The sequence below is a fragment of the Hypanus sabinus genome, chromosome 10, assembly GCF_030144855.1.
Source record: "Hypanus sabinus isolate sHypSab1 chromosome 10, sHypSab1.hap1, whole genome shotgun sequence".
NCBI classification, from domain to species: domain Eukaryota; kingdom Metazoa; phylum Chordata; class Chondrichthyes; order Myliobatiformes; family Dasyatidae; genus Hypanus; species Hypanus sabinus.
In genome coordinates this window covers 147,004,275-147,016,799 of record NC_082715.1, presented here as the reverse complement: position 1 = coordinate 147,016,799, position 12,525 = coordinate 147,004,275, and the positions used below count along the sequence as shown (strand labels likewise).

Below are 12,525 nucleotides of genomic sequence, written 5' to 3'. Positions count from 1 at the left end.
CTTGCCCATAGCCAAGGGGGGGGGGGGGGGGCAAGTATTGTAGTTACTTTTCCCTTGCTTGTACGTGTACCTGTACTCCGTCCCCACACCGTTTTCCTGTGTATTGTACTGCAGACCCGACCTTTCCCACACTCCTCCATTCTAAGCGCGTTTGTACGAATACTGTAGCCGCTTGTGTTGTTCCCAAGCTTTTTCTCCCCTTGTAAATAAACTCATTTTTATTAAAACTGTGTGTCCAGAGCTCTTGCCTTTGAGACCCCAAGAATCTTTCTCATTTCCATCACAGCAGTACTGTAAGGGATGCCAGTACGTAGAGTCCCTTTAGAATAGAGATGAGAGGAATTTCTTCAGCCAGAGGGTAGTGAATCTATGGAATTCATTGCCACAGATGGCTGTGAAGGCCAAATCATTGGGTATATTTAAAGCAGATTTGATAGGATTAGTAAGGATGTGAAAAGTTATGGGGAGAAGGCAGGAGAATCAGGTTGAGAGGGATAATAAATCAGCTATGTTGGAATGGCAGAAAAGACTCCATGCATCAAATGGCCTAATTCTGCTCCTATGTCTTTTGGGATAGAAGCAAGTACGTGATAGGTGGACCCACATGGGGAGGGAATGGGCACACTAAACCATGTAAGGGAAGCCATGGGAGGAACATACAAAGAAAGCAGGCTAGGTTGACAGATGAATATCTCTGAACAGAGAACATGGGCAGAATGTGTTATCTGACGTTCAAAAATTCAATATTCATATAATTGGACTGTAAACTACCCACGCAGAATAAGAGACAATCCTCCAATTTGCATTTGGCCTCTCTGCAGCACTGGAAAAGACCAAAGAAAGGTAGGTGAGTTCACCATGTAATTTAGCTGTTTGACTCATGTATGGACCAATGTTATCATGAGTTCTGGAGCCAAATGGTACTAGCAAAACTTAAACTGACTGGAGTTCCATCTATTTAATGAACATTATAACCATAACATCCAAAGGTACTTTCTAAAAATATTATTTTCCTTCTTGGATCTTCTAATTTATTTTGATCAAAGTGAAAAATTAAGAAAATTGAACTATTCAGTTTCAAACAAAAATGTAAGCAGAACATACAACTGCCTCTCAATTGCTTGTGTTTATGATAGCACAAGTCTACATTTCACCAATTGCTGAGGGTACATACATCAGGGGTGAGTAAAATTCATCTATACCAATAATGGAACACACACTGGTCTCCTGACTCCAAATCTGTATCACGTTGTTTCCGTGGGAAGAGCTAAGGCTGGCAGAGCAATTCAGGTTTAAATCAATGTAAATTGAGTATTATCACAAGATTCAGAAATACTCTACAATTCATATTGTCATCTGTTGCAGTGTAAATTTTACAAGAATGCAGTAAAGTAGGGGGTCATGAAACTGTCAGTATGATTCAAAATATGCTATATGTACACAGTTGAATTATTTGAATAAAAGGAAACAAAAGGTTAAAAAGGTAGCATGTTAAAGAAAAGACTTTTTCTGGATGGCATCCACAAAAGTTGCATTAAAAATATTTCCTACAATATTCTCTAGACAAATCCAATTATAGCCAGCCAGATAATGAACAGCCCTTCCACGGTCAGCAACTACACCACCTTTCAAATGTTCCTCATCACCATTCATGCTTTGCAAGATAAACCAGTATGATTAAGACTTAAGAGGTCCCAATGTCATGAGCTGCAATAGAGATGACCAGCTCATAGGCTTATTTATTTCACTTGCATCAATACAGTAAGAATGGGAGAACAGGAATTTCCTTTTGATTCTGTTTTGTCATTCAGTGAAACTTAACCCTGACATCTCTGTACCTACTTCCAAGCACCTTAAAACTATGCCATCTCATGCTAGCCATTTCAGCCCTGGGAAAAAGCCTCTAACTATCCACATGATCAATACCTCTCATTACCTTGTACACCTCTCATCCTCCGTCATTCCAAGGAGAAAAGGCAGGGTTCACTCAACCTATTCTCTTTAGACATGCTCCCCAATCCAGACAATATCCTTGTAAATCTCCTCTGCACCCTTTCTATGGTTTCCATGTCCTTCCTGTAGTGAGGCGACCAGAATTGAGCACAGTACTCCAAGTGGGGTCTGACTAGGGTTCTGTACAGCTGCAACATTACCTCTCGGCTCCTAAGCTCAATCCAACGATTAATGAAGGACAATACACCATACGCCTTCTTAATCACAGTCAACCTCTGTAGCAGCTTTGAGTGCCCTATGGACTCAGGCCCCAAAATCCCTCTGATTCTCCACACTGCCAAGAGTCTTACCATTAATACTATATTCTGCCATCCTATTTGACCTACCAAAATGAACTCCATCTGACATTTCTCAGCACAGTTTTGCATCATATCAATGTCCCGTTGTAACCTCTGACAGCTCTCCACACTATCCACAACACCCCAGCCTTTGTGTCATCAGCAAATTTACTAACCCATCCCTCCACTTCCTCATCCAGGTCATTTATAAAAATCACAAAGAGTAGGGGTCCCTGAACAGATCCCTGAGGCACATCACTGGTCACAGGTCTCCATGCAGAATATGACCCATCTACAACCACTCTTTGCCTTTGGTGGCCAAGCCAGTTCTGGATCCACAAAGCAATGTCCCCTTGGATCCCATGCTAAAATCCATATGCACTACATCTACGCCTCTACCTTCATCAATGTGTTTAGTCTACCTTCATCAATGTGTTTAGTCACATCCTCAAAAATTTCAATCAGGCTCATAAGGCACGACCTGCCTTTGACAAAGCCATGCTGAATATTCCTAGTCATATTATGCCTCCAAATGTTCATAAACCCTGCCTCTCAGGGTCTTCTCCATCAACTTACCAACCACTGAAGTAAGATTCACTAGCCTATAATTTACTGGGCTATCGCTACTCCCTTTCTTGAATAAGGGAACAACATCCGCAACCCTCCAATCCTCTGGAACCTCTCCTGTCCTCATTGATGATGCACAGATTATTGCCAGAGGCTCAGCAGTCTCCTCCCTCATTTCCCACAGTAGCCCGGGGTACATCCTGTCCTGTCCTGGTGACTTATCCAACTTGATGTTTTCCAAAAGCTCCAGCACACCCTCTTCCTTAATATCTACATGCTCAAGCTTTTCAGTCCACTGCAAGCCATCCCTACAATCGCCAAGATCCTTTTCCATAGTGAATACTGAAGCAAAGTACTCATTAAGCTCCTCCGCTATTTCCTCTGGTTCCATACACACTTTTCCACTGTCACTCTTGACTTGTCCTATTCTCTTACATCTTATCCTCTTGCTCTTCACATATTTGTAGAATGCCTTGTGGTTTTCCTTAATCCTGTCCGCCAAAGCCTTCTCATGGCCCCTTCTGGCTCTCCTAGTTTCAATCTTAAGCTCCTTCCTGCTAGACTTATTATCTTCTGGATTCCTATCATTACCTAGTTTTTTTTAAGCTTTTGTAAGCTCTTTTTTTCTTCTTGACTAGATTTCCAACAGCCTTTGTACATCACAGATCTTGTACCCTACCATCCTTTCCATGTCTCATCTGAACATACCTAGTCAGAACCCCACGCAAATATCCCCTGAATATTTGCCACATTTCTTCTGTACATTTCCCTGAGAACATGTTTCCAATTTATGCTTCCAAGTTCCTGCCTGATAGCCTCATATTCCCCCTTACTCCAATTAAACATTTCCCTAATTTAGGAGATTAGGAAAGTCCTCTCAAAACATCTCTGCTTCCAAAAATTATTTACTGATGGTTGAAGTTGCTGGAATAAAGTCCACTTTCTTTGCACAGTTTGCTTTCCTTTCCACATGTTCATCAGTCTATGTCTGGATATGTATAGTTTTTCGTAAAATTTCACTGCAATTCTTTTTTTCCTGTAAATGCCCGTAAGAAAATGAATCTCAAAGAAGGATATAGTAATATGTAAGTACTTCAATAGTAAATTTACTTTGAACTTCCCCGATTCAGCTCCACAACAAGACGAAACAGGTGACAAGGTGTCAGGACACACTTAGTGGGAACTCTGACAACTCCCGATGGTAATGTCTGTGCCTAGAATCAGTACTTCACACATCAGCCATTGAAAGCAATATACAATATTCTTTGATCCAATTTCTCAACTGAACAAAGGAAATACAACAAATTTGTCTTTATTGACTTATCAAATTTAATAAGTTATCCTCTACACAGAGGTAGGTGTATATTGAGAATCCATTGCATCGACTAATTGCCATACTTTATTTGTATGAAAACAAAGAGTTTTATGGCAACTCTCATATGCCAACTCGACTGCATAAGAAAAACAAAGGTGGAAATATGGAAATGCAATAATTTGTGCTGGGATCTACAATTTGAAATGTTGCACTGAGCTTCAACTTCATGAACAGAGCAAGAGAAAACATGTGAAAATAACACAAAAGCAAGTTCTGCTCGACTGATAAACATTGGAGCATTGTGCAGATGATTAGTAATGACTCCAAAACCCAACCTTTATCAACATTTAGAGCACCAGGAAACAGAGGCAGCAGTAGACTACATCCGTGCAGGAAGAATATCCTCAGCTACTTCTCCCTCCTACATACATTATTTATTAAGAGTCTTGCTGAAATGAACTCCATTTCAAAAGTGGACAAAGTCTTACCAGTGCCTGTACCAGTTGGGTCACCTCCTTGAATCTGGAAAAAAGAAAGATAGTACTATAGTAATAGAAACAACTTGTATTTTGATAGTGTGTTCATTTATACCATAAATTTTCCACAGCATTCCTCATTAATGGGGGGAATCCTGAGATAGCTTTGCAGGACACTTTGTAAATATTGGGCAGTGTGGGAAATGGAAAAAAAAAATAGCTAAGAGAGATTTGAAAGCAGAGGTAATAAAAGTAAGGCATTAATATAAGTGACCAGCCTGAGAACCTATAGATAGATTTTCCAAAAACAGGAGCAACAGACAGAGGATGTTCAGGAGCAATAAAGAAAGAAAGAAGAAGCCACTCAATGTGAAGGAATACAAGGCTTGCTGAAGGAATCTCCTCTGATGACTGTTAACTGAAAGCAATTCATCCAAAATTGAGTATAGAAACCATATCAATTTGCTGAGGTATGTCGATCCACTGGTGCTCGCTAAGTATGGGGTGACAGAATTGTTGAAGGAAGGCCAAGTTCTTTCCAGGATGAGTTCCAATTTCTTTAGGTGATTCATATTTCAGTGCAAACAGATGATGTGGTAATACAGCTGCAATTTCAGATTGCTGGTTCACGAGAAACAGCTCACAGTTTTCATAAAGGAGCTATTTACTTTAAATCATAAAATTTAACAGTTAAGAGGATGGTCTTTCAAACTCAAACTTCTGTGCTTACATTCTGAAAGATGCATTCTAATCCCTTGTACTTCCCGATATCCTTTCAATTTTCCTCAATAAGTTATGTTATTTTCTATGCAGTTAACTATTTCCCTACTTTTGTGATGGTTAGAAATTATCAAAGGACCTTACCACCCAGGTTATCACTTTATTCGCTGCTGCCATCAGGTAGAATGTACAAGTGTCTCAGGACTTGCACCGCCGGGTTCAAGAACAGCTACCATCCCTCAACCATCAGGTTCTTAAAAAAAAGGGGGATAACTACACTCATTCTATTTCTGGTGTTCCCTCAAACGATGGTCTCACTTTAAGGACTCTTTATTTTGTTATTTCATGCTCTCATTAGTTATTGCTATTTATTTATATTTGTAATTGCACAATTTGTTGTTCATTAATCCTGTTTACAGTTACTGTTCTGTAGATTTGCTAAGTATGCCTTCAGGAAAAAGAATCTCACGGCTGTACGTGGTAACATGTATGTACTCTGATAATAAATTTTGCTTTGAACTTTCACAAGAAGGAGGCAAACGAGGTCATAAAGCCAACTTGATCGATTTGGGCTGATGGGCCCATTTCTGTACTGATTAACTCTATGACTCTATGTATAAATAAGGTAGAAGGCTGCTGGCAATGGAAAAGTTTTTAGCTTATTGTAAACTTTGAAAGCTCTGTGAAAGGCAGGTGGTCATCACAAATCGAAGATCTATTTGGGGGCAGGAATGGGGCTCTATATTGAGACTAATAACATACATTGTAATTATTGACTATTTGGATGCGGCAGATGCAAAGATGGAATCATTTGGGAGGAAGCACAACAACCATAAAGGAACACAGGAGCTGGGAATTTTCATCAAATAAATAGGGCAAAGCAATTGAGTTGGAAGATGAGTGTTTTATCTGATGGGAGTTAAAGCAGTACAGTGCAAAGCATTCATGCTCAAAGAAATCCAGGCTCAATTAATGGTCAATTATTGCACCAGAGCAGAGTTGCTGGAGTCGTCACAATAAGTGAAAGGAATTTCACTATAGTATAATGAAACCATTAAAACTTAAAGGTTTCAGAATTTGTAACAGGAATAGGTTTATTATTAAAACATGTACAAAAATACAGTGGAAACTGTTCATACAGATCAAATAATTACACAGTGCACTGAGGTAGAACAAGTCAAAACGATAACAGAATGTAGAATAAAGTATGAAAGTGTAATGAAGGTAAACTATAAGGTGCAAGATCATAACCAAGTAGATTGTGGGGCTAAGAGTCTATCCTATCGTTCTAGGGGATAATGGGGGGGGGGGGGGGGTTAGAAGCTGCCCTTGAGCCTGGTAGTATGTACTTTCTGGCTCTTGTATCTTTTGCCTGATGGAAGAGGGGCAAAAAGAGAATATCTGTGGTGGGTGAAGTCTTTGATTATCTGGTTACTTTGCTGAGTTAGTGAGAAGTATAGGCAGAGTCCACCAAGGGAAGGCTGGCTTCCATGATGTGCTGAGCTCTCTCCACAATTCTCTGCAGTTCCTTGTGGTCACATGCAGAGCAGTTGCTTTATCAAGCCATTATATATCCAGAAAGGAAGTTTCCTATGGTGCACTGAAAAATGGCAAGGTTCAATAGGGACATGATAAGTTTGTTTAGCTTCCTGAGAAAGTAGAGGGATTGGTGAGCCTTCTTTGCCATGTTATCTACATGGTTAGATCAGGCTATTAATGATGTTTAATATTAGAAAGCTTAAGCTCTCAACCTCAATACTGTTGATTGAGGCAGAAGAAAACATAGCACCCTTTTCCTGAGGTCAATACTTTGCACTTCTGCTTCGTTTACATTGAGGGGAAGGTTATAGTCATGACATCATGTTACTAAGTTCCTTATCTCTCTCCTGTACTCTAGATTGTTATTTGATGTGGCCCACTACAATGATATCTATCAACTATAAATTTGTAGATGGAGTTAGAGCTAAGTCTGGACATGCATTAATGAGTGTACAAGTAGAATGGGGGGGGGGGGGAACTCCGACGGCATGCCATTGTGGAGCACCAGTGTGGAGAATAATTGTGGTGGAGGTGTTGCTGCCTAACCTTACTAATTGTGCTCTGTTGGTCAGGAAGTTGGGGATCCAGTGACAGAGGGAGGTAGCAGGCCAAATAAAAACTAAATACAGCGGATTTTGGTTAATTGGGCCATTGGTTAATCGGGGTAGCCACTTATTTGCGTCAACTGTTTCTCATTCAGAAAATGGCCGGGATTCCCTTACTTTATTTGGGATACTATGCCACTTAATCGGGGCAGGCGACAGCCGCCGAACACTCGTGTGCTCTTGTGTGTGACTGTTAGGCACTGCGCCATGCTTAGAGAAAGCAGTTTTTTTAAAATAGCATCACATTCGTGATTGTGTTCAAAAAGCAGTGACTTTTGTTACTGATAGTTGCTGAGTAATAAACAGGTTTGCTCACTGATTTTAAGCATTCAGGCTTGGAGATGCCAGAAACAGCCAGGAGTGAAAATGAAATTATTTCACTGGTTTCTTGTTTCTAACTTGTTGAATACTACTTCAGCAAGTTAGAAACGATGAAGAATTTGAAGGTATCGACAATCGTCTTGAATGCTACAATGAAAATGATGATTTGGAGGATGCAATCGTCGACATCATTGTACTAGATGCACTAGATTACCTGCATTAGATGTTTGTGCTGATTTTGTTTATTTACAGTCAAAAGAGCACAAAGTGGATGAATTCTTCCATCACACTGTTTTACAGTACTATAAAACAGTGTATTAGTTTCTAATATGTATTTCTTGGCTCTGTTTGCCTTTTTATTTACACCTTTTTGAAGATAGTTGCTTAATGGAGCCAAAATATACAGGTGCCGATGTGTCACAATTAACCAGAATGTACTGCAAAATGTACAACACTCAGATGTTTTAAAACTCTTAAAAACTTCCACACTATTTCCAGTCTTTGTAACTTTACATGGTGATGGCTATCGAGTTTACCAACTAGGTGCAAGAGAATGCAAACTCCAACACAATCTTTAAAACACATCAGACAATTTGGGCTAATTTTCGACAGAGAAGTTGTCCTCTGGGTTCAGAGATTCATCTCAGGCTAGCATCTCTGACTAGTAAAGCAAAACTGTTACAGAAACTGCAATGAAGAATCCTTCTACATCTGAGTGCGACAGTATTCCTGAGTTTTCACCCAAGACTTTCAAGGCTGACAGTAGTGAAAACCGAGAGGAAGCTACTGACACAATGAGAGAAGTCTTGAATGCCGCCGAAGATGGAGGACCATTATTGCTGCCCTAAATACCAGTGGTGAAACTGGCAGAAAGCAAGTTTCAATAGAGAAATGTGTGTTTAGAAAAGAATATGACAAAGGCTATCAAAATTATGCACATCCAATTATAGAGATAATTTCAATTGGTTACTGGAGGAAAATTCAGAAGTTAAGAATACAGGAACCGTTAGGCAAAAATTTATGCTACATGTTCACTCACTGAACTCTGCAAAACAATGGATATGTGAATTCAGTTGAAGACAAGATGAACACTTCAAATTTTAACTTATCTATTGTGACCATTTAGTAGTCATAGTTTGTGAACTTGTACCTTTATTGATTGTACTTTAACCTCCGATAGCTGGTGGAGAATTAGATATTCAACATTTGGCGTTCTCAAGTCAGAAAAAAGATATTGCAAGATATTCAACATGGATATGTCAGGGATCAAAAGCATTGGTGAGCTGTGTAGCAGTGATGATCTGATGTCAATGTAATAATGGATGGTTCAAAGTCCAGGAACAGAAAGCAAGTTTTTACCTTTCTAGATGTTATTAAAAATGAAAATATTGATAGAGTTAGAGGAGCCAATGTGTGGCAGCACATATCAGAGACATTCAAAACTAGTTAGTGGGGACCATAATTATTCTAGTATGAACTTTGAAGTTGAAACAAATAGCAATGAAGATGACGTAGTTCTTGATGCAAAATATTTCTAACCCAGCTTTGAATAAAGGGATACTGAACCTCTATGTGGACAATAAAGTAAAGCAAAAGGTGATAATTTAATTGGGAAAGAATCTAGGTAATATTATTCAATAAAATATTACACTTAATGGAAACAGGCAAAGAAAGATTCCAGCTGAAACTGTCCAACTATTATGTTGTTTATATAACAAGATGGGATAGATCAGCTGGGCAGAAAACTAAATCTGGTTACAAAAACACTTGATAATTGATGGTGGATTTTCACAGCTCCAGACATATATCCAAGACAAGTAGAATACAGTTAGTCACCAGGCAGTGAAGACATCGAAGAGCACAATGGCAGAGTGGCAAAGAACAATTCTTGGCAAGCAGTAAAATAGGAATCATGGTCATAATGATCATGGGCAAAATTTCATGGAGGCAGAAGGCTGAGAAACTGAATAAGTACCCCATAACTGTTTTCATAAAAGGAAATAAACAGTGGAAGAAATAGGAGATAGGATTATAATGGATAGAAGAGAGGCGGCAAATAGTTTGACATTCAAAATTTAAAAGCTATTCATGAACTCAGGAAGCTCAGGTGGAAATAGTTAACCTGTCCGACTATGATTAGTCTATTTATATTTCTTCATTATTAATATGGTAATAAATGTACCTTATTTAAAATTGAAATAGCATATACGATTCAAACACCAAGAAATTATATTAAAATGTTTAATTGCTGTAGTTGCTATGTCCTGTATTTTTGTTGTCCAATAAAGTGCAACCGTGCTCATGAGGGATTCAACATTTAGATTATGTGACAGCAATTGAAAAGATTTTCCATTACAAGCTAATACCTGTATCAAGTGTTAATGATTTGTTATAACTTGACAGATTGACCCAAAGAATTTGATAGCAATGTCATGTATCTTTTCATAAATTGCCATAAGGTATTATTTTCTCTCTCCCACGGGAGATGGATTGTTCAACTTAACAACTACAATATACTGTATCATAATCACATCTGATGAGAGCTATGTTCTGGACTTCGTGAGTGAAATCATCCAGCAGAACATTTTTGCTTCAAATTCAATACTAACAACTATTCTCTGTTATTTCATACACATCACTGAAATTCATATTTAAAGACAGACCAACGTGTTACCCTAGTGGCATTCAACAATGCTTTATAATTTATATTACAGTCTTAAGTACACTCATTTATAATATATTAATGTATGTCTAAGGCAGGAATTGTCACTTGGGTGTACTGTGAAACAGGAAAGATTCAGAGGTTAGAGGCTTTAGAGGCTGTTTAGAGGCTGAGAAGTCTAAGGCAACCAGGAATGTTGTCTTAGACTCAGCCTCTTTGCTCCTTCTGTCTGAATGCTGCAAAGATTAGAAACTCATTTTAAAAAGATTTAATTAAACTGAATGGCTAAAAATAAGCAATACAATTCAAAAACTGGATTTTAAAAAATGAGATGTTGATAGATTAGTTAAATTACAGCTTAATGTTCTAATGAACTTACTATTGATATGTAACTGGTCAATCCAGACTATGAGATTTTGCAGTCATTGGGGAAAAAAGGGAAAAATGCCAAGAACCTACAAATTACTGAAAGGTTAAAAACTCTTTAATTCTGTTTTTAGGTTAGCGTTTTTGAAGTATGCAAAATAACGAGGCCATTAGGATATGCACAGGAGCAATGACAGCTGCTGCCCACAAGGATACCCACTCACACAATTCTCATTGTGCAGTTGAGATCAGTTTGCCAACATTGATTGCTGTTGGGCATTAGTAATGCTGGCATGGCCATATCTAAAGATTTAATGTCCAGTATCACAGTGTAAACAATTTCAACTAAACTACAATACAGGTGAGATGCAGATAATACTCCATATGCCTTGGCAACAATTTGTTTAAATGTGGTAATTTAAATGAAACACTTTTCAAATGCATGCGATATGCTACCAATTCGAGTGCAAGTTACCGTATGGTTAACTGAGCAAAACTGCAAGTAGTTTTTTATGACACAATTGTGCTCCTCGGGAAATAAGGCTAGTGAGCACCAAATATATTCTCAGACCTTTGAATAATTTTGCAGGAAGTCATCAAAGGGCAGCTACTTCGGTGCTTATCAAAAAAGCTGTTTTTTATACAAGTTAAAACGAAGATCAGTACAGAATTAATTTCATTTTCAAGCTGTAAATGAACACCCATACCTTTTAAGTAAAAGCAAGAGGATTACATAATTACATAGAAAAATATTTATATATTACATTCATAGCTATCTATGCTTAATAACATGATTATTTTAGGATTTTATTTGAGCTAAAAGGTGTCGCATATGACTTGAAGCTCGGTAAATGTAATACATTTCAATAGACTACATAAAGTGCCACAGTAGGTTGAAAGCTTAAGCACTCTTAGGAAATTCCTAATGCAAAATGGATTTTATAGATGAACTCTATCAAACTGTAAAAAAGGGCCTGTTCTTTTATTGACATCAGTAATTCCTAGAAAATCAAGTTTGTATCTTGAATTTCCACCTTTAATTGGTGTGAACTGCAAGTACCATAGCACAGGACGCATTTCAAAAGCATTAAGCAATAGACTCACCATGAAGTTCCGTATAGATCGGTGAAATTTTGTTCCATCATAATATCCTTTTTTGCACAATTTGATGAAATTTTCGCATGTCTTTGGAGTCTATGAAATTCAAACAGAGAAAAGACAATTATATTTTCCTGTATTAATTTTACCTGTATCCACCAACTGCAGAACTTTATTTGTGGTACTTTGGCAAGTGGATATTTGAATAATCAGGAATATAATTGTGGAATTTTTTTGCAGTTTAGTTCAGCATGGAATAAAAGGTGACATGTACAAATCATTTCCTGTTATAAAGTAATCTAACTTTGTATAAGATCTACATAAAACTCCTGGCTAACTGGGTAGCAGTGATCTTTATCCAATATTTGCCACTGAGACCTGGAGTATCTGCAGCAGGAACATCAAGTCAATGCAAAGATATCACCAATGTTGCCTCCACAAAATCTTCAAAATTCTCTGGAAGAATTAGTCAGACTCTTGTCCCAAGCCAACATCTACAAAAAATGTCTTTAACAAAACAGGAATACACATTGTTCTTGAGCTATTTGTGGCTTTTCAATAAAAA

The 12,525-nt window shown here is 38.1% G+C and overlaps 1 protein-coding gene across 1 annotated transcript in view; it reads right to left on the bottom strand.

The window, feature by feature from the left end:
- Window positions 1–12,525, bottom strand: part of ppil2 (peptidylprolyl isomerase (cyclophilin)-like 2) — a 286,701-nt gene that overhangs the window by 133,188 nt on the left and 140,988 nt on the right. Inside the window, exons 13-14 of the mRNA XM_059983207.1 lie at window positions 11,967–12,056; window positions 4,662–4,695 (exon numbers count right to left, since the gene is read on the bottom strand). Coding sequence (XP_059839190.1) covers window positions 4,662–4,695; window positions 11,967–12,056 — 124 coding nt within the window. The remainder of the gene's footprint in view (window positions 1–4,661; window positions 4,696–11,966; window positions 12,057–12,525) is intronic.